The following is a 21,014-nucleotide window of genomic DNA, read 5'->3' as shown; positions in this document are numbered from 1 at the left end:
GTCAAGTGAAATCAAGTCATCAAGTCAAATTGTCAAGTCAAGTCAAATCAAATCAGTTCAAGATTCAAGATTTTTATTTGTCACATACACAGTTATATACAGTACATAGCTTGCAGTGAAATGAAAACCTGACCTACTCCTCTTTAGACTGTGCATTTAAATACTAAATTAAAAATCAGAAATGAATAAGAAATATAAGTACAGGAATGTGCAAAAAGCAATGTACAAAATAATCAAAGACAGTACAAAAAATGGATATACAGAATATGCAGTATGTTACGTGTACAAAATATGCGAGTATGTTACGTGTATTAACAACACAACATGCAAAGTGCAATGTGCAGAGTTTCAGTGGTGTGCAGAGTGACTGGAGAGTCTTTATGGAGTCGTAAGGGATCTGAGTGGTGGACATATCTGTATTGAGGAGTCTGATGGCCTGAGGGAAGAAGCTCCTCCTGAGCCTGTCAGTTTTAGGCATCAGACAACGGAAGCGCTTGCCTGATTGCAGCAGGCTGGACAGATAGTTACCGGAGTGGGTGGAGTCCTTGATGATTTTAGCAGCTCTGGTACTGCATTGCCTGGTGTAGATGTCATGCAGAGAGGGGAGAGCAGACCTGGAGATGTGCTCAGCTAAGTGCACCACTCTCTGCAGGCCTTTTTGAAAATCAGGTCAAGTCAAGTCAAGTCAAGTGGCTTTTATTGTCATCAGGACTACATAAAGTGCAAATGCATGACAATGTGAATTGAAACAGACAATAAATACAGAGGACAATAAATACAGAGGAAAAATACAGATACACAGGGCAGTTCATGCTAACTAGACAGGTCTTGGATGGAATAAAAACATAGCAGATGCAATGTGCACCAGTTTGGATATGTATTTGTGACAAGCACATGACATATTAAAAGGAAAGCCAGCACAAAGTGTCTTAGTAATGTACTGGGCCACCCGGAGCCACCAAACGCTTCAATGCACCTTGGCATCAGTTCTACAAAACTCTGGAGTTGCACTGGAGGGACATTCTTCCAAATAATCTTCCCTCAGCTGGTGTTTTGATGGCGGTGCAGAGCTTCTTTTCTCACTCACCATTTCCCAGCAACGTTTAATCACATATTAATGAGATGTCCAACAATATTGGACTCAAAATTCCATGACATAATGACAAAATGACATGCACAATGGTGTTGCCAGTGTTATTAGTATGAAAGTTAAAGCTTTGGAAGCTGATCTATTTGAGCAGAGTATATGGATGAGGAGGTGAGAGAACTGGACAGACTAAAGGACTAAAGCTCTGCTGCATCGCTCTCTCTAGAGAGAAGCAAAGGATAAATCCCACTGGCACCGTCATCATGGGTGGATGATAGAAGTTTACATTAAAAAAAAAATTCAGCTCAGGATTGTATCATAAAGTAAAATGTAGATCATATGTTGATTGTAAATATTAATGATTATTAGTTATTAATGTTAGTAGTGGATTTTTCATGTAGTCCATGCACTTGGAAAATGCTACCTTAATTCATAAATATCAGGCTTCTGTAATGTTACATCACATGTAGGTTATGAAGTAGGCGTCATGTCTAATACCTGTACGGGTTCAGACAGCCTGAGTGCGCGGTGCTGGACGTGTAAGTGCGCTATGCCCCGTGTGGTTGCTTTAAGTGAATGATGCATGTGAATGTGCATGAGGTGGGCGTTCCGTGCTGCTTCTCCTCTACAGGCTGCAATGACACTCGTTACGCAGTCCAATATGAGTCACTAAAATATGTCGGATCCATGTCTTCATAGAGGATCTTCAGAATCGGAAAGGACGAGCGAACCAGGCGATATTTTCGTCGTGTGTTTGGAAACGGCAGTGGATGGAAGGTAAGATGGATTTCAGACATTCTGTCTGTCCACCACCTGCAGTAAACAATAAGCGTTATGGTGCCTGTGCTATGAGATGAGCCTCTTATTAAATACGATTATCTCCATGGCCAGATGTTGGAATCCAGCTGCTTATAACCGAGGGACAATTATAAGCCATCGTTTTCTTTTATTTATTTCAGTATGAAACCATCTATTGTTCTGGCATACATACACTATGTACTCATGCTTGTTATTTGCCTACATATTCTGAATTACATATTTTTTTCCTCATCAAATCATTTATGCACATGAATGCCCTTCAGAATCCACTACCATTGAATGTAAAGTTCAACATTTCACTAAAATACATGTTTTGCTCATTTTAATATTTGTATTTCAAAGCATTGCACTGCAGAAAAAAGCACTTTCTGCAGCATGGAATAAGATAACAGAATTGGTTCTAATGAGAGCTGTGCTTATATAAAGTATTTTCTTATATGAAAATTTCCATTCTACTAAATGATCGGAAGGAATGTAATCTTATAACTCATCTGGGACTGCTTAACTGCTCAATGCTGATTTGATTGTTGTGAGAGATGCACTTTGCAGACTCGCTCATCTCCAAATTATTGTTTCCTGGAAGCGCATTAAATATATCATGTAAATCACTGGATATGCACAGCACCTACATTACATACAATCTTCATGAAGAACTCTTTCATATTCATGAAATCTAGTTGTTTAATTATACATGGACAAGCTGATATATCAGGTCAATATTGAATATACTGAGCTTTTGAATTTTTTGGCTTGATGACCCTTAATCAAGATGGCGTGATGCTAGTGGGTGGGGTAGAATAAGAATGGGCCTGAATTGATTTTCCACTTTTCATGCTTGATTTCAGATTATTTTAAAACACAGTTAATGTCCTTTTTAGAAGAAAAAGCTGGATATAACATGCGGTGTGTGAAAGCAAGATGAAAGTGTGTAAACTCAGTGTGTACCAGAGCAAGCAGGGGTCAGAGCACAGACAGGTAACCATAAACCATAATCAGTAGACAGGGAAAACAGGAGAAGGTCAAAGGAAGAACAATGTTAGACAAAACTCGGAACACAACTTGGATTTAAGACAATAAAGGCATGATAAAGGCTTCAGAAAAATACTACAACACAACAGGGTATAAAGAGACAAACTAATCAAAAACTAAACACAGAACAGGTGAACACAATAGGACAACTAACCAGTTCCTGGCCAGAGGTGAAGAGAGGACCGTAACAGAAGCAAAGACCCATGGCAAAGTAAACGAAAGCACATGACATGAAAGCAGTGTTTGTGGTGCAGAAAGCTGTAACATGTGTCGAGAGGAGCAATTAATGACACCGAGATTGTCTTTTAAATTGAGGAAACACATATCTCTATTTCTACCATGCTTTCTTTCTTTATTTTTCCACAGAACCCCACTAATAATCAGCGCAGATGGCGTTTATGTCTAGATTCTCCAGATCGCGAAGCAATTCAAGGTCTCCTAGCAGAAGGGATTCAGAAAAAGGGTCTCCTGTATTGAGCATTTCTGAACTTGAGCGTCTCCTGTACACTGGAAAAACAGCTTGTAATCATGCTGACGAGGTTTGGCCGAGACTCTACATTGGTGACCAGTGAGTAGTTTATTCTTCCCATCTTTTAGAACATAAATGGCTTTTATATGAACTTGTGTACCTCACTTCAGACATTGTGGCTTTTCATTTGCAGGCATGGATAATATCATAGAATGCCATGGTGTATAACACCATTTAACACATCCACCTGTTTTACTATAAATCTTTCAGAGATATTGCCTCAAACCGCCAGGAACTTATAAAGCTCGGGATCACGCACATCCTCAACTGTGCGCAGAGCAAATGGAGGGGTGGTGCGGAGTACTATGAGGGAATGAATATCACCTACCATGGCATTGAGGCCCACGACTCTCCATCCTTCGACATGAGTGTCAACTTCTACCCTGCTGCAGAATTCATTCATAAAGCCCTCAGCATGGGAGGTAAGGCCAATCACTGATTAACATGACAGCATTTTGGGTACAACTACATTAACAATAATGGTTGGAAAATCTCCTGCGATCCCGTCCACATTTCAGGCAACTCCACATGGGGGTCATGACCCCAAGGTTGATAACCTACAGTATGTGGTAAAGAAGTGTTCTTCTATTTATATGGTCTATATTTGACTTTATAGGAACGGTGCTTGTGCACTGTGCAGTAGGGGTGAGTCGCTCAGCTACTCTGGTGCTGGCCTACCTTATGATTCGACAGAACATGACCCTAGTAGAAGCTATTAAGACGGTCAAGGACCACCGAGGTGTCACCCCCAACCGAGGCTTCCTCCGGCAGCTGAGTGGCCTAGACAGCATTCTTCGCGCCAGTCGAAAGACAACCTGAAACCACTGGTAAACACTGGACTCCCACTCCAAACCCATTGCCTTGGCCAATGTGTGTACATGTAGTACCATCATTCACACTGTTGTTCTGTGATCAGTAGAAATGCCTTACTACATTAAGACCTCTTGAGGTGTGCATACTGCCTTATTCAGCGTAAACCCTGATGTTTTGTTCAAATGACCAGATCACTGAGCTTCTTTAACTAGTTCGGTTTCACTTTTCTTGAAGTGGGCTTGCATAAGTATTCACCCCATTGAAGTTGTCCTCAGTATTACAGCCTGGAACTGAAATGAACTAAATTGGGATTATTGTCACAAATCTACACAAAATAGCCCATATAAGTCACAAGGGAATCAATATACTAATTGATAAAAGTTGTAAAGGTTGTGATTGCATTGGTTGGTTTACATCTCATTGCTGTGAAACCAGTTGCCATCAAGAATAATCTAATCAGTTGAATGGAATTGACTTGTGTACAGTTAAAGTGTCACATGATCTCAATTCCTGGAAGACCCCAGAATTTGCTAGAGAACATACCTAAACAAACATTATGAAGACCAAGGAATTATCAAAAAAAGTCCAAGACAAAATTCTGGATAAGCATCAATCAGGGTTTGGTTATATGTAGAATATGACACAGCCACCACTCTAGAGGTCTCTAGAGGAGGCTATTCACCAAAAGTCTGTGAGCAGGTAAGGAGAGAATTAGTCAAAGAAGCAACCAACTGGCCTATAAAAAGTTCAAGGAAGGTGAATACTTATACAAGCCACTGTAAGTCAAATTCCAAAGCAAACAAGAAACAGTGAATGAATTATTGGTGCATATCCAGCTATTGTTATTTGCTATAAGTAGCAGTGCTGTATTTTAGAAAAACAAGCTTCTGATTTTTGGCTGGTTTTCAGAGTGAGGCTAGCAGCCTGAAAGGGTTAAATTGCAACTGTATTCAAAGAAATACAAACAGAGATAGAGATATGGAGATATGGATCCACAACGTTGGAGAAATTCTTGCAACATATCTGATTCTAAGCTGCTTATTCTAAGCTGCTTTTCTCAAATGTAATTTTTTGATAATAGGGTTAGTATTTATTAAATCATGACCTCATGTAATGACAAAATATTTACACAAGTTATGCAGCCATCTTGTGGTAGGCGGCTCTTCATGTAGCAGTGATTTGGCCCCTTTTGTATGAGTTCATGCAGTATAACACATCTGCAGGAACATTTGACATGTCACTGAAGCATCCATTTCTACATTCATTTCTGGTAATTAGTTTTTTTAATCAAAAGAAAGTATAAATTATCAGTAAATTGTACAATACATTTCATTTTGTCCAGTTACAGTTACATTTGTCCTGCCTTAACAGATGGTACTATTAGGTATTTAATGTAATATTAAGTATTAGGCTACTATTATACAGTGTTTGTATATGAAAGTGTTATTCTGTGAATCACCTAAAGGAGAAACATTTAATGTTTGATTTTTAGTGTATTGTTAATAAGTTTGTATTAGAATTTTTTAAAATCGGGACCACAAAAACTTCAATAAGTGGAACAATACTGCACACCAAATTGTGTCTTATGAATAGTTTCTCGGCACTCTTTAAGATCTTAAGGAGAAACAGATTTCATAGAGTAGTGGTTATACTCTGTGTGTATGTGTATACATATACAAACGTAGGTATTTCTAAATCCATGAGTGATAAATACCTCAGTAGTGTCAGTATTTGTAACATGCTGCATTGGTAACCATTTGCCACCAAGCCATAACTGTGTGGTGTGAATAACCTGGGCGTGATACCAAGTTGTTAGAATTACATATGTGATTATATATTGTATATTGTATTTTGATTTGAGGTGTCTTGTGAATGGTTCTGTAACATTGTCTGTAACATCTATGGTATTGTGACACAATATCTACGACTTCAAAATCAAGCTTAAAATATTACAATTATTTAAGTGACAGGTTCTACTACATTATAATTCTTATCATAAAATCCAAACGTTACCTTCACGAATATCATCCTACAGCAGCTAAGTACTGTTAGAAATGATTACGAAAAACCAGCAACATCTGTTAAACAACACTGCCCACATTGTTGATGAATACACCCTCTGTGTAAAACCATTCATCTGATTCATCAAAATAAGTTGGCTGGGATTTTTACTATAACAGGATTTTTAATCATCCGGGTTGAGGAATCATCACAATATCAGATATAATCAGAGGTGAAAAAAAAAGATTATTAATTGATACAGACAGTTAAAGGAAGCTTTTACATGTAAAAAGAAAAAAGAAAGAAAGAAAAGATTTATTCCATGAATATTTCCTTATTTATTTGCATTTCATAGCTGCAGTTGGTTTATGACTGTATTGCATTTGGTTTAAAATTGGAAGTGCTAAATATTTTGTAATCTGTCAGTCCACATTCCTTTCTGATTTACCAAAATTTACATTGTATTTCATGTTTTGTGGTCATTTTTTTCTATCCTACCATTATATCGATACTTGAATTCTTTTCGTCAGATTTTTTTTTTAAATTCCTCAGTATATGAAATAAAATTGAGAAATAAAAACAAGGCCAAATGCAAGTTGTTCATTTTGTATCATTTCAAACAAATTTCTGTTGTTATATTTGTATTTATTAATCTTGCTCTTTGCCACATGCAATGATTTTTTTAAAGTAATAACAGTAGAAAAATATGGCAAATTTCAAACTTATTGGCAGCCTACATGATAAAAGGCAAAACAAAAAAATATATATGAATCAATGCACACAATAATTCTGATTTTCCACTCAAACAATATCAATAAGAAAAATCAATCTCCTTCAAACTTTTCTCTCAAAAATATATGTGCAAAATTATTAGCACCAATAAATATTAAATAAATACAAACAGACTGGTATATTTGTATCCATTTGTCTTCATGAACTGTGCTGATGCCTTTGGTCATTTTGTGTTTCCCTGGAATTCTTTACATGGGTTCAAATAAATCCTGTGCAATAATTTCAGCACATTCTCATCTGTTGAAGCAGATACATTTGTTGGTTGTATTCATATGCTGCTGTGCCAATGCCAGGAGCATGTTCATTAAGATGGGTAGTGTATTGGATTCTTCTCCTCACACAGGAAACCAGAAATGTTAGAAATTGATCTCTACTCTTCTAGGAAGGCTTTTGACTAGGTTTTGGAGTGTGGCAGTGGGGATTTGCCCATTCATCCATGAGAGCATTAGTGAAATCAGGCACTGATGGTGGGTGAGAAGGCCTGGCACATAGTTGCCATTCATCCCAAAGGTGTTCAGTAGGGTTGAGGTCAGGGCGCTGTGTATCCTTGGCAAACCATATCCTCCTGACCCTCACTTTGTGCACAGGACATTGTCATGGAGGAACAGGTTTGTGCCGCTCGGTTCCAGCGAAGGTAAATTGTACATTTGTATGCTACCACAGAATACAAATACATCCTATATGCAATTGTGTGCTTCCAACTTTGTGGCACCAGTTTGGAGACCCACATATGGCTGTGATTATCAGGAATCCACAAACTTTTGGCTATTTAGTGTACGAAAATATATTTCCCAATTCCTCTTATTTGTCTCTACCCCCTCTTTGTATGCAAACCCATAGTAATAGGACAATCTGTTTGATTGAATCAATGGTCAAATCCCAAACGGCTTCATGCTCCCTGTATACGTGCACTACATAGGAGATAGAAATGCATAGAAAAGAATTATTTCTGTATCCTATGTAGTGCACTAGTCTACCTCCTATTGCACTCACCGTGTGTGTGTGTGTTTAGGGTTTGCTTAAAACATTTTCTGATTCGCTAGCTCTCTGTCGGTGCCATGGTAAGAGTTGAAAAACAGTTTTCTGATTTTAATATGCAAATTACACTAAAACGGTCCATTTGTGTGTGTGTGTGTGTTTTAATTCTCTTCACCCTACTTACCAAATATGTTAATCTCCAGCTGAAACTCCGGCTAAGAGCTGTCTTACATGTTAGCTAGCTAGCCTGCTAAGCAGAAACCAGTTCGCCTTTCTTACTGAGTTTACCGCTTAACTAACCAACTAACTAGCTATATGGCTAACTACATTCGCTGAATACGCTATTATTTACCTAAAACATCTATACTTCGGTTATTTTTTTGTTTTTTTATTTATTAAGCTGGTTAATTAAAATGTTTTTTTGAGCGCAGTGCACAGCCATTCCCACTAGTTAGCTAACTGTTTAACAGTGGAAGTTTGTCGCTGTGTGTGTTCAGTCTTTTATTTTGCTGTTATTTGGTTTTAAAAAGCTGGACTGCATTTATTTATGAACTGTATTATTAAACCTGTAGCTGGTTAATACAGTCAGTGGGCGTGTTTTTGTTTGTTTGTTTGTTTGTTTGTTTGTCAGAAAATCATGGCAGTTTGCCTGTAAAAGCATCCATGACGTTAAAAGTCTTAATCAAAATGTATTTCAAATGTGAGCTTTATCCTGTGTGATAAAACCCCTCCAAGAGTGTTTTATTCCTTTTATACTACAACTATTTGCCAATTATTACAATTTTTAGTCTAATAATAAACAAGGCGTTATGCTTTTTATCCATTTATTGTTATATTTAATGTTGTGGAACATCCATGAGACAAGTTAGGTCAAGGATTCCAAAACTAGGGGGTCATAACTCGAAAGAAACTGATTCATTCATTTATTTTTACAAATTAATATTAGAAATATCAAAGGTGGATAATGTGTGCTAATATTTTGTCTTTTTCACTATCCGGACACGCTGCAGAAGTGTAGTTCAGCAATAGAAAATGGACAAATTCCCCTGTCCATCTAACTATGTTAAACAAATCGCTCATACATACATACATACATACATATATATATATATATATATATATATATATATATATATATATATATATATATAAAATACAATTTGTGTCTCAGATCACGAATACTATTCTAGACAATTATTGAGTAAGTGTTTGTATTTTACTGTAGCCTTCCAACCTGCCAAAAGGTCTGTTTTCCCTACCAGCCTTCTGAATTTTCCAGATTAGTAAATATTTTTTTAATGTAAGGGCATAGTTTTCAATTTGAGACGCAGCTCATGACAACAATCATGACGACAGCTGAAAGTTTTAAGAGAGATAGAGCTTGTCAGTGTGTTTAAACGTGCTAAACATTTTACAGTTTGACTTGGAAAACTGACTGGTTTGTTTTGGCTCTGCCGTGTGGATATAAGTATTCCGGATGTATATAAAAGATATGCAGTGAGCGTGTGAACAATACTCCCACTAGACTGGTCAGTCAGTGCAAGGTATATTAGTCTGGTTTTAAGTCACTTACGTTATACAGCTGTATATTACTGATATAATACAATGTTCAAATGTTACAGTAGTCGTAAATTATAAATCTAGAATTAAAAAAATTGTAGGGTGGTCAAAGTTTAGGGTCGCAGAAAATTCATAATGTCCATTTGGGATCGTTTGCCCAAAAAGTTTGGGACCCCCGTGTTGGGTCCTGTTATCATGTCTCCCTTGAAATTAATAGCAGCTTCTCATTTTACAGAGAAACAGAAAAGTGCAAAATCCCGAAGACTCTCCCATGGTAGAAAACTTAAAGTAATGTTCAATTACAAAGTATTGACACTAGAGACTCCTTCAATAAATGTTAAATACACATCTAAATACAGAAAGCATCAACATATCAATGATTATATATTGTTCTCTGTTATATAAGAGCACTTTGTATTTAATCTGTTTATTACTAGGCTTAGATGATGTGGTGCGTCCACCATAAAAGTCCCTGTGAATGAGCTGTTACAATCGAAAGAATAATATATTAGAACCAGATATAATATGATATAAACCTGTGATTTAAATTACAGCCAGAAATACTGCCAGAGCTGCTGTAATAGAATATGCCTTCTGATCAATCAGATTTGAGAATTCAACAGTATTGTGATATGAGAATTTGTAATCTGATGTCTTTTTTTACTCTTTTTAAATTCTCTGATCACTAGGCAGGAGGAAAGGCTGGGAAAGACAGTGGCAAAGCCAAGGCTAAGGCAGTGTCCCGGTCTCAGAGGGCTGGTCTCCAGGTGTGTGTTTCTATCACACGATTAAAATCTGCACTGATGTACTATGTGCTATGACTCATTTGAAAGTACGTGTTGTGATGGTTGTGGTTTGTGGTTGAAGTTCCCTGTAGGTCGTATCCACAGACACTTAAAAACGCGGACTACTAGCCATGGACGCGTCGGCGCAACAGCCGCAGTGTACAGCGCAGCCATCCTGGAGTACCTCACTGCTGAGGTAACGGTTAAACCAAGCAAGGCATCAAACATGATTGTGTACAGGCAGGGAGTCTGAAGGAAACTAATAATCATTAGAAATTCCTTATCTTCATGAGCCACTGACTTGCGTGTTCCCACTTACACGTGTTTTCTGCGTATACTGTATATTCACCGTATATATTAAATTGATGTCATGTCAGCTTTACCATGCATGTGCGTGACTAGGTGTTGGAGTTGGCCGGTAATGCCTCAAAGGACTTGAAGGTGAAACGCATCACTCCCAGGCATTTACAGCTGGCCATTCGTGGTGATGAAGAGTTGGATTCACTTATCAAAGCAACAATTGCTGGTGGAGGTCAGTTTAACAGAACATTAGACATCCTTCTGTTCTGCATAATGCTACCTCCACTTGAAAGATTATCTCAAAGGAAGATTAAGGGAAAATCTCTTATTACATTTGATCATATGATGCATAATGATAATAGAGATGTTCTTGTGTTGCATATGAAGTAAAACAGAATTTTAATGAATTTTAAAATAATAATAATTGGCCTGCAACTCTGAGAAATGGGATTTATTACCCTGATTCTTTTTACGCATATGTGAAAGCAACAGTTGAATTCCAATTTCTCTAAAATAGCCCCACAAGAGAAGTAGAGCTGTTGTGGGTTTTATTATTTTAAGAGACAAAGAAATTTGCGTTTGATTAGACACTGGATTTCCGTCTTAGTTATAGCAGTGCCATTTCTATTCTTATTTGAAGAACACTGATTACCCATGTTAAGCCATTTCATTTACATCCTGGTTTTCTTAATGTGTGTTTTCTTGTGTCATGACAGGTGTGATTCCTCACATTCACAAGTCCCTGATTGGAAAGAAGGGCCAACAGAAAACTGCATAGAAAGCTATTTTGTCAGTCAGTATGGAGAGAGCAGCTGTTTTATGTTTTATCTTTTTGTATGGTTATTTTGTAAGCATAGAATTAACGGAAAAATTAGACCATATTTTGACGTACTGTTTTTGGAGTGGGAGGGGAATTGTGCAATAGTAAATCCTTTTTAAATGGGTTAACGAAGGCACATGAGGGGGTTCTCAGTGTATATTTGCATGTGTCTTACATCTGTTTTATACATAAAGACTTTTCTTAAATATTGTGTTTCTGTGGTTATTTCGTACGAGCACTGGCTTTTATACTAAGGATGTTAGGATTTATATTTACTGTAGAAGTGATAACATATTAGTAACATTATAGAAAATTCAGATTTGCGAATTCAGCAGCACTTTGATATAACCTCATGTATATCATGGGTGCCAGTAAGTATATATTTTACTTTGTACTGCATACAGATTCTACACTGAGTTCAATATGCACTTGGTGATTGGGGCTCTTTTGGACTATTGTACTATTATAAATTCAGTGAAACACTAATGAAAAAACTGAAATCCAAATAAACAGATAAACATTTATTATACAGTTCTCTGGTACATATAAACATGAACAAAATATAACTTTACAGATTTAAGCATTTACAAGTGAGTCTTTAAATATTCAACAGTATGAAAAATACATTCATTATTGCACTCCACCCTGTGTTCTGAAATCCATTACAAAATTGAGAGGGGATGCTTCATTAAGACTGATGAGCGATTCATCTGCAGTCCATGTGGCTCCAATTGGCAATGTTCATTGTGAGCTGAAGTACTGGTGAGAGTAAGGCTGGTACGGCTGCATAAGAGCCGGGTTGCTAGGGGCCACAGGAAGACCCTGAGGACATCTGTACTGGTAGAGAGCATTGGCAGACAGGGTGGGCACAACAGAAGGGGTGTAATGGATGTTGGGGGGGCACATGTAGGGACTCGGGCTCTCTTGTGCTGGGTAATAACTTGGGTACGGCGCTGGTCTGAAGGACTGCAGCTCGGGGTAATGCATGAGCTGTGATGCCACATTGGCCTGGCAGGCGTGTGCTAAGGCATCCTGCACCGTCCTCTTTAGCTTCATTCGTCTGTTCTGAAACCAGTTCCTGATCTGTGGAGAGACATAATTGTTAGTTTCATACTACTCTGTGCATCATGTGTCGGTGTAGCTACATTGTTTTTTAAAGAATTGACAGTACGTAACAGTAGGAAAGTAAGGAGTAAAACATGGGATGATCAACGGCAGGATGGTGTGATGAAGCCTGACGCAGAGCCGTTACCATCCCCTAGGTTAAGTATTTAATAATAAAAGCATGTCTTAAAGAGTTTTATTCCTCTTAGTAGTAACCAACATAGTACCATATCAGCCTGGATAGTACAACTTCTCCTTTAAGACAAATCTGCTCACCTGTTTATCAGAGAGATTGAGCCTCTTGCACAGCTCAGCTTTGTCCTGGGCTCCCAGATAAGCGTTCCTCTTGAATGCTCTCTCTAAACTGTCGATCTGCTCAGCTGTGAAGGCTGTTCTAGCTCGTCGCCCTGTGCCAGGGGAGGTTGAAGGTGCTGGCTCCTTGGAGGCCATGGGTGAGAGAGAACGCCCGCCTTCGCTCTCATATCCGGACGTCTCCTCCTCCTCTGTCCCACTGCTGAAGCCTAACTCTGGTGCTGGAATGGAGAAAATGTGGAAAGGAAGTTGACTGAGACCATTTTAACCTCTGCATAGGATCATTGACCAACATTTTAGAAATAGAGATAAATAGTACATGGAAGTTAAGAAACGTTAAATCTAGGTACCTTGCTTACTCATTTTCAATGATCCATGATCTACTACTAATATATTCATACATTTTTAAGTTCTTAGAATTAATAAAATGCAAGAAGCTTTGAATGTTATCTTTTAACTTCTAACATAGTTAGAGTGAATGAAAATAAAGCAATAAAAAAGACCCCTGATTTGCTTACACATTGTCGACAGTTTAGTATATTTATACTTTATTACATAACTAGCAATTATACTATGGATGTGATTAATTAACATCTTACCATGCTGGGTGCTCTCAGTGTTGTTTGCAACAGGTTCTTTCTTTGGTGCAGTAATATAGATTTGTGATGGCCCCATTGGCTCGGACTGGATTTGCTGGGTTTCCATGCTATCCACTCTCCTGCTGTAGAAACCAGGGAGAGTTTCTGGAACAGTCCCAGAGGTGCTGGCTCTATCAGAGGCCATGGAGGAGCTGGAATGGCTCACTGCACTAGGGCTTGATGGAGTACTAGCACTGCTCTGGCTGCTTTGGGATAGCCATTCAACAGAAAAGTGTCCCTTCATCATTCCACCTGTAGTCCAGCCAAAACAAAATATCCAAGAAATGAAAATGGGTAAAAATGATTCCTGATGGTCCTGGGTCTGGATCTGCAGGCAGTAGAGTTGTCTAGAGGATGGAGTCCTGAGACTGAATGAATAGAGAGTAGAGGTCTGTTTGTCTTCAGATAGGTGATAACCACCTCCAGTGCAGGTCTTGGGGTATTTATAGGGCTAATCCTGGCTCATTTACAATTGACTGTAGGCCAGGATCAAAGGAAACATCCTCCCTACTCTGCTCCCCACCCCTTGAGTTTTCACAAGTGTGGTAATTAAGACGTCTCAATCGCCTCTGAATGAGCCCATTAATTCCTGGCTCCAGTAAGTCTGGTGATGCACCAAGATCCCCCTCCCGACTTCCAAAACCATCTCTGATCCTGTCTCTTCTCTGATGGTGGAACGTCTGTCTGTGTTTACGTATACTCAAATTTTCATATGTGCTGAGATAACAGTTGAACTCCATTGTTAAAACTTGGATATACAGAAGCTCTTCAAATCTCAAATATTGCTGATTTATATTCAGATTAAAGTCATTTTAAGATCCTCCTGGTAAAGAAATCTAAACTACTTGTTTAGAGGATATAATTATGTAGACACATAAATAGTAACAAATATTTAGTAGGCTATGTAGTTCATCAACGAATACTAACGTTTGTAGTTAAATAGGAAAAATGGCTGACTGTATACTATATAGAATATAGCAATGGGTTTTCAAAATGGAGTCTGTGAAGCATCTCCAGGGGGCTTGTAATAATTTGTTTATTACATTATTGGAAACCATAACCTCTATGATCAAAGCTATTATATTTAGGCTACGACTGAGTTTTTATATTTATTAGCCGGACTGACTGGTCACTTGAATCGAATTGATTTTATCCAAACCTCAGTAAGTCAAAAAAGAGTAGGCTTATAAATAATAGAAACTTGTGTTCTGACAGTGGGCACAGGATCAAAAGACTCTATCCCTCCAAAAAATAGCAAAACTATTATTATACACATTTAAATAATAAGCATACTCTATGAAAAGTTGGATTATGTTCATTAAAAATAATCTGTACTGAGGGGGTGCGTGAAATTTTATTATTTATTTTATAGTTATGGAATTCTATAGTATGCAATTGTTTCTAGTGTCTCTATCTCTCATACGTGTACACACACACACACACACACACACACTCATATAAGTCATGTAACACTATTTTTGAAATAATTCCACTGATTTGTGACTGTAATAATAATTTTACATGACTGTAACTGAAAATGCTACAACCTTAACGTAAACCTAAATAAACATCCCAGCAAGACCAAGATAATACTTCAGTCCTATAATTTCTTGGTCACTTTATGCCTTACTTTACCACAGTGCAGTACTTTGTCTTGTTTACATTACTCTTCCCTTTTTTTTCCACTTACATACAATATACTGTATATTGTATTTTGTATATTGTATATTCTTATTGTATGCTATTAACAATTACATTTGTTTAAGCTCTTGTTTTGTGTTGGATGTATGTGTGTGTGTGTGTGTGTGTGTGTGTGTGTGTGGCGGGGGGTGTCGTTTTGTATATTCTGTGCCTTCTGTTACATGGAAGCAATCTATCTGATCCTTACCATAAGTGTTTCAAGGTAAATATGTCTTGACATACTATGTAAATGATAAATAAGCTGGACTTATTCAGTAAATTCATGCCTGATGATTTCTGTTGGCCCATTACTTATTTATTTATTTATTTACCTATCCATCCCCCCTCTTTTTCTGTCTTCTCTATTCATGCTCTTTTTCTTTGCTTCTCTTCTGAAATGCAATATAAAATAGGATGGAATGATCATAATGATAACAGAATGACAATTAACCTGAACACGCACATGCGCACACACACACATTATTATTATTATTATTATTATTACACATTATTATTACACATTATTATTATGCGCACACACACAAACATGCACACACACACACACATGGTTGTTGTCCTTGTGAGGTACTTCCATTGAGTCATGTAATACTATATTTGAAGTAATTACATTGGCTTGTATAACCTATTACTAACCTAATATTGTGTAATATTACCTTTAAAAAAAACTCAAAATATAAGCTGTGTCCCTGCAAGATCAAGATTATTTGGGGATCATCAGGTAGGTCCATAAAGAGAGAAATACACCCCCCCGATCACACACACACACAGTGAGTAGCTGTAAATGTGCCTCCTTGGCCCCTGCTTTATGCGCTCTTTAAGTCGGTATTGGTATCAAAGCCCACTGCCCCTTTGAAGTGCCAGTAAGCGGTTAATGGCCGATTACAGAAACACTACACATAGTGCCGAGAGAGCAGCCTGGCCCAATCCGACCTCTCATCCAGATAAACACAGCCCTATTCCCTAGTTCCACAAAGAGAGAAATACACACCCCTGATCACACACACACACACGCACACAGTAAGTAGCTGTAAATGTGCCTCCTTGGCCCCTCAACTAAATCCTCAACTATCTCACTCAGATGTTTACCAGGGGATTAAAATGATCAATCCAATTAATCACCACAAAGCCAAATACAAGTTTGACTGTAAATTGCAAGCTCCATCACTGTTTGGGATTGATTGATTTAATCTGATCCCCTTAAATCCTACAGAAAAATACAAAGGAGAGGAAAGATGGCGCCATGGGTGGAGATTTCAGGTGTAAGCCAGAGTCCCATAGAGAACATGCACACTTAACCACAGTCTGTTACACTTTGGAGTGTGGCTGTGGGGATTTGTGCTCATTCAGCCAGAAAAGCATTAGTGAGGTCAGGCACTGATGTCAAGTGAGGAGGCCTGGGGTGCAGTCAGCATTCCAGTTCATCCCAAAAGTGTTTATTGGGGTTGAGGTCAGGACTCTGTCTTCATGGACCTTGCTTTGTGTACAGGGACATTGTCATGTTGGAATATGTTTGGGGCCCTTGGGGCTCCAGTGACAGGGAATTGTAATGCTACAGCATACAAAGACATTCTAGACAATTGTGTGCTTCTAACATTGTGACAACCGTTTGGGGAAGAATCACATATGGGTGTGATGGTCAGCTGTCCACAAACCTTTGGCCATATAGTGTATTTTTACTTTTACATAAGTGGAAGTTGTGAAGCTCTTGTTTTATCCATGAATGTTATTCATGTGTCTTATAGATATTAAATTGCGTTGGAAAGAATGCTAATGAATATATTATTAAGTCAGTCTGGTATTTAGAAACCTGTCTGCATGATGTAATTTATACAAAACCTTAACAATATAAGGTGATAATTCTCAAAGTGGGGTCTGTGAAGCAGAGTCTTTTTTCATTTGTTACACTGGTGGAAATCACAGCCCATTATTTTTAACATTATTGTATTAATTATTAAGTTGCTATAGTTATTAGCCAGTTTGACTGGTCTCTTGATTTGAATGGCTTTAATTCAAATCTTAATAACTCAAAAACAAGTTGGCCCTATAAATAATGTCACCCTTAATCTATTGTGTTTTTTGATGGAATTCCAGGAATAAAAAGCTCTATGGTTGTAATAAAAAACTATATCATTGTACATATTTTAATAATATTTGTTTAGTTGCATTTTCTTCATTAAAACCACTGTGGCATTTATTTTACAGTTAAAGGGCTCCCTGGCTGCAAAAAGTTTGAGAACTTCTGATATAAAGTGCTAGTTCTGTATAAGGCCTTGTTCTGAAATAAAAAGGCTGATCATGTGTGCTGCACCCAATTATTTGCTTTATTGCGAAATTATTTGCTCTTTCAAGTTAGACAATCTGCAAAAAAGGCTCCATCAGTCAAATGAACACCACCTAACTTTCCCTATTTATGACTTCAAAGGGTAGCTATCTTGTTAACTCTCTCTGTCATCATATCTACGCTGCTATCTCACTCCTGCTCTTTCAGTTAAAGGCCACAACAAAACCCAGATCTCATGCCTGTCTGTATCTGCTGCTGATCTCTCCTGGGCGCTGCAGGGGAGTTTCTATACTCCCAAGTGGAATGCGTGGTGAGGGGGACAGTCCCCAGCTTGGTTCCAGCTTCCTCAGGTCGTCAGATGTGATAAAGAGGTGGAATGACTTTGATGTGAGTGGTAGCACACCGAGATACCGAGAAATAGAGAAAGACAGAGAGACAGGGATACAGTACAGACAGCAGCTTGGTTTTATGGAGCACAGACGGGAGGAGCAGGAGACGCCATGTCCACCTCCTGTCCCCCTCCTGTCCCCGTGATCTTGCCATCAAAGCGCAGATTACGGTCTGTGTGTGTTGTCTGCTACTGTACTATTGTGTGGTCAGGATAATGAGAGTGCTAAGCAGGTGTTTGACTAATTTAATGCAGAAAACAGATGTGTTTAGTGCTAAATCACTATCACAACTGATTCAAACCGTACACTTGGAAGGCTACTACCAAAAAGTATGTCTACATGAGAGAAGAAGGTTTTCCACTGGCTTCAAAAAGCATTCCTTTATATACCAATAAAAATAACATTCATTGAAAAAAGTATTAACTGGTTATATATAACTAAGTACAAATATTAAGATGCAAATGTAGGATATACTGTATAGTATATTATATAGCAAGTTTATATAGTATTTGCAATGGAGTTATAATTTGTCGACTCAGGAGTTGCGTTTGTGTATTTATTGCTGTAAATCTATTGCTTTTTCAAACCAGTAGTGCAGCCCTGTTACTATTTGGCCCTGTCAGTGCAATGAAAGTGTCACTCAAGTGGTGCCCCCTCCCTCCCAGTCAGTCTTTAGAGCCAGTACAGACGACAGTCTCTCAGAGTAAATGGGCTCCAGCCGTGATTGCCTTTGATTGCCTTCACTAATCCCCTTTCATCTCTAATGGGTGCTGTTTGCTGCCCTGTTAGGGACGCAAATGTATCATCCCTTCCCTGCTTGGCCAGTCCTTGTCCCTGAAAGTAGTGACCAAAGACACCTGAGTTTCTGTCAAGCAACCCGGAGCCGTCATATTTCACACAGGATGGGAACACCTCCGTATAGCTTTATTAGATGTGAGAGGGTAATCAGGGTAATGTTCTGCCATACAGAGTTGTGCAGGGTGTGATTGCATCCACATCACAGCTGTTTTTGGCTTGAAGAGCTAGAGTTTTCTTTTCAGTTCATGCTCACATACAGTACTGTGTACATTTTTTAATATAAATGTTGTCTTATAAGTATATTTTTAATGTCATCTGCATTGGTATTTCAGAAATGAAAAGAAAACAGATTTTCAAATATAAATTTAAAATGTTCCAGATAAGTATGTACTTTTTTTGTTTAAATAAATAAATAAATAAACAAACTGGTTGAAAAAAAAAATATATAGCCAAGGCTGTCTGAGATTTTACCTAAGAGCCAAAGTCTACCAGCCAATTTCCTTAGAAAAAAAAAAATAATAATAATAATAATAATAACTGCACAACAGAGGACCTAATAAAATATGATAAAAGTTTTAAAATGTGAAATCATATTATGATTTGTTTATTTTAAATGTTTATAGTATTTACTACTCTATCTTTTAGTTCATTCTTTATATTTAGAACATCAGTTTTGCAGAATTTCTTTAGCAGTACCTAAGATGTTTACTCTGTACTGTACAGATTGCTAAAACTGATTGCTAGAATTGTGAATGTTGGAAGTATTTATTATATGGCACATTTCTGACATCAGGCATATTGCTTAAAGTACTGTTTTTCGCCCATTTTGAATCGAATTGTATGTAAATTAGAGTTTAAAATGGAATTACTTAAGTGGATATATTTCGTTGGGTTAATTAAAAGCAGCCCATAGACCCTGTCTCCTTGGGCCTTTTTCTCCAACATTCAGTTCATCTTATAATCACATCATTTTGACTACAATACCTCCATTAACCCTCCCCTATTGATTCTAATCAGCGAGAACTTTAAAGAGGTAACCGGTGGAGCTGGTCTCATTTAAAAAAGCTGTGGTTATTTGACAACAAAAAAGGAGGGGGGGGGGGGGGTGAAAGGACTCAGGCCACTGGCTTTGAGGTGGAATCCACTCAGATCTGCGGCCCCTGAGCTAGAGACGAATGCTGACTCCAAGTGACTAACGTCTTCTGCCTGTCATTGCTGGATGACAAAGACATCACACCCTTGTCGTCTCCTATTCACAAGACTTTTGCTTTCACACTTATGGGTTGGGAAAGAAAAAAAAGTGTCGAGAAGGGATTAAGGCCCATTGAGCATCACTGATCCCCCACCCACCCTTCACACGGATCCACATTCGAAACTCCCAGTGCAGGTCGCGGAGGAGCCGAGGAACTGCTGACATGTTTGTGAATGGGGTATGAAAAGAGTGTCAGGACAGTCTATACTGGGGAGGGGGAGAGCTACATTTGGGGCTTTCCTTTTCCTGTTAAAGGGTGGTGTAATGAACGCTACAAGGTGCTAGGTTGGCTTTTGAAGTTCAAAGGACGTCAGTTAGGTCGCTTGCGAAAGGTGAATGAAAGTTTATGACTGTTTTAACTGTTCAGACTGGTTTCATCCATAAGTGAGGATCAACAAAACACTCAAAAAACAAAGTGACCATAAGATTGTTATAGCATTTACTGTATTTTAAAATTGTAAAGATGTCATGATAAAAAATTTTCTGTGGTCGTACTGAATAACACTACAAATAGCTCAGAAATTAAGAAAACTGTACCAAAAATGTATGAAATTGAAATTAGGAAAATACAGGACAGCTTTGGACTCTCTAAACCAAGGATTCAACACGTACACCCCAAAAAACAGCTCCTATGGTACACGCTAAACAGATCAACACTACTATTACCTACAGTACAAATTATTTTAACTGTAATAATAAGCGTATAATGAATGTATTAACATTACCAGTTATAACATTACTGTTAGACAAAAAAACATCTTAAGGTGACCTTTAAAAACGTGTGGTGGTGGTGGTGGTGGAGAGAGCAACGATTTAAAGATGCTGTCAGAAATGGCAGTTGGAAAAAGGAGGCCAGAACATGCCAGGTGCACTTATAAGTAGAAACTTACATATGTGGCTTCACCGCAAATGCATACTGCACAATCGGCACAATGTACATGACACAAAAGCCTCTCAATAAACGGAAGCTATAATACAGCTTGTCACTCACGTCTGAAATATTACACAGAAGAGAATATCTTAACT

At 38.0% G+C, this 21,014-nt stretch overlaps 3 protein-coding genes across 4 annotated transcripts; 2 read left to right on the top strand and 1 right to left on the bottom strand.

Annotated features, from left to right (window-relative positions):
* The first annotated feature begins 1,658 nt into the window (after nt 1-1,658).
* On the top strand, nt 1,659-6,859 carry LOC113544742 (dual specificity protein phosphatase 26). 2 transcript variants are annotated; one of them, XM_053241297.1, is made up of 4 exons: nt 1,659-1,864; nt 3,342-3,503; nt 3,675-3,886; nt 4,081-6,859. In XM_053241297.1, the coding sequence occupies exons 1-4, from the start codon at nt 1,764-1,766 to the stop codon at nt 4,281-4,283; spliced, it is 678 nt and encodes a 225-aa protein (XP_053097272.1). In that variant the 5' UTR covers nt 1,659-1,763; the 3' UTR covers nt 4,284-6,859. The 2 variants fall into 2 exon arrangements, with proteins under 2 accessions (XP_053097272.1, XP_026799479.1); XM_026943678.3 differs by having other exon boundaries at nt 1,665-1,864; nt 3,302-3,503.
* A 1,137-nt stretch (nt 6,860-7,996) lies between these two features.
* Nucleotides 7,997-11,719, top strand: LOC113544839 (histone H2A.V). Its single transcript, XM_026943856.3, has 5 exons — nt 7,997-8,131; nt 10,298-10,375; nt 10,476-10,589; nt 10,796-10,925; nt 11,410-11,719. The coding sequence occupies exons 1-5, from the start codon at nt 8,129-8,131 to the stop codon at nt 11,469-11,471; spliced, it is 387 nt and encodes a 128-aa protein (XP_026799657.1). The 5' UTR covers nt 7,997-8,128; the 3' UTR covers nt 11,472-11,719.
* A 294-nt stretch (nt 11,720-12,013) lies between these two features.
* On the bottom strand, nt 12,014-13,996 carry ved (ventrally expressed dharma/bozozok antagonist). The gene is made up of 3 exons (XM_026943702.3): nt 13,529-13,996; nt 12,894-13,150; nt 12,014-12,596 (listed from the first exon to the last, which is right to left on the bottom strand). Exons 1-3 carry the CDS (start codon nt 13,812-13,814, stop codon nt 12,255-12,257), a joined length of 885 nt encoding a protein of 294 aa, XP_026799503.3. The 5' UTR covers nt 13,815-13,996; the 3' UTR covers nt 12,014-12,254.
* Between the last annotated feature and the right edge of the window lie 7,018 nt (nt 13,997-21,014).

Source organism: Pangasianodon hypophthalmus, chromosome 17 (assembly GCF_027358585.1).
Source record: "Pangasianodon hypophthalmus isolate fPanHyp1 chromosome 17, fPanHyp1.pri, whole genome shotgun sequence".
Lineage (NCBI taxonomy): Eukaryota > Metazoa > Chordata > Actinopteri > Siluriformes > Pangasiidae > Pangasianodon > Pangasianodon hypophthalmus.
Note: the sequence above shows the minus strand (reverse complement) of the source record. Positions and strands in the feature narration are given on the sequence as shown.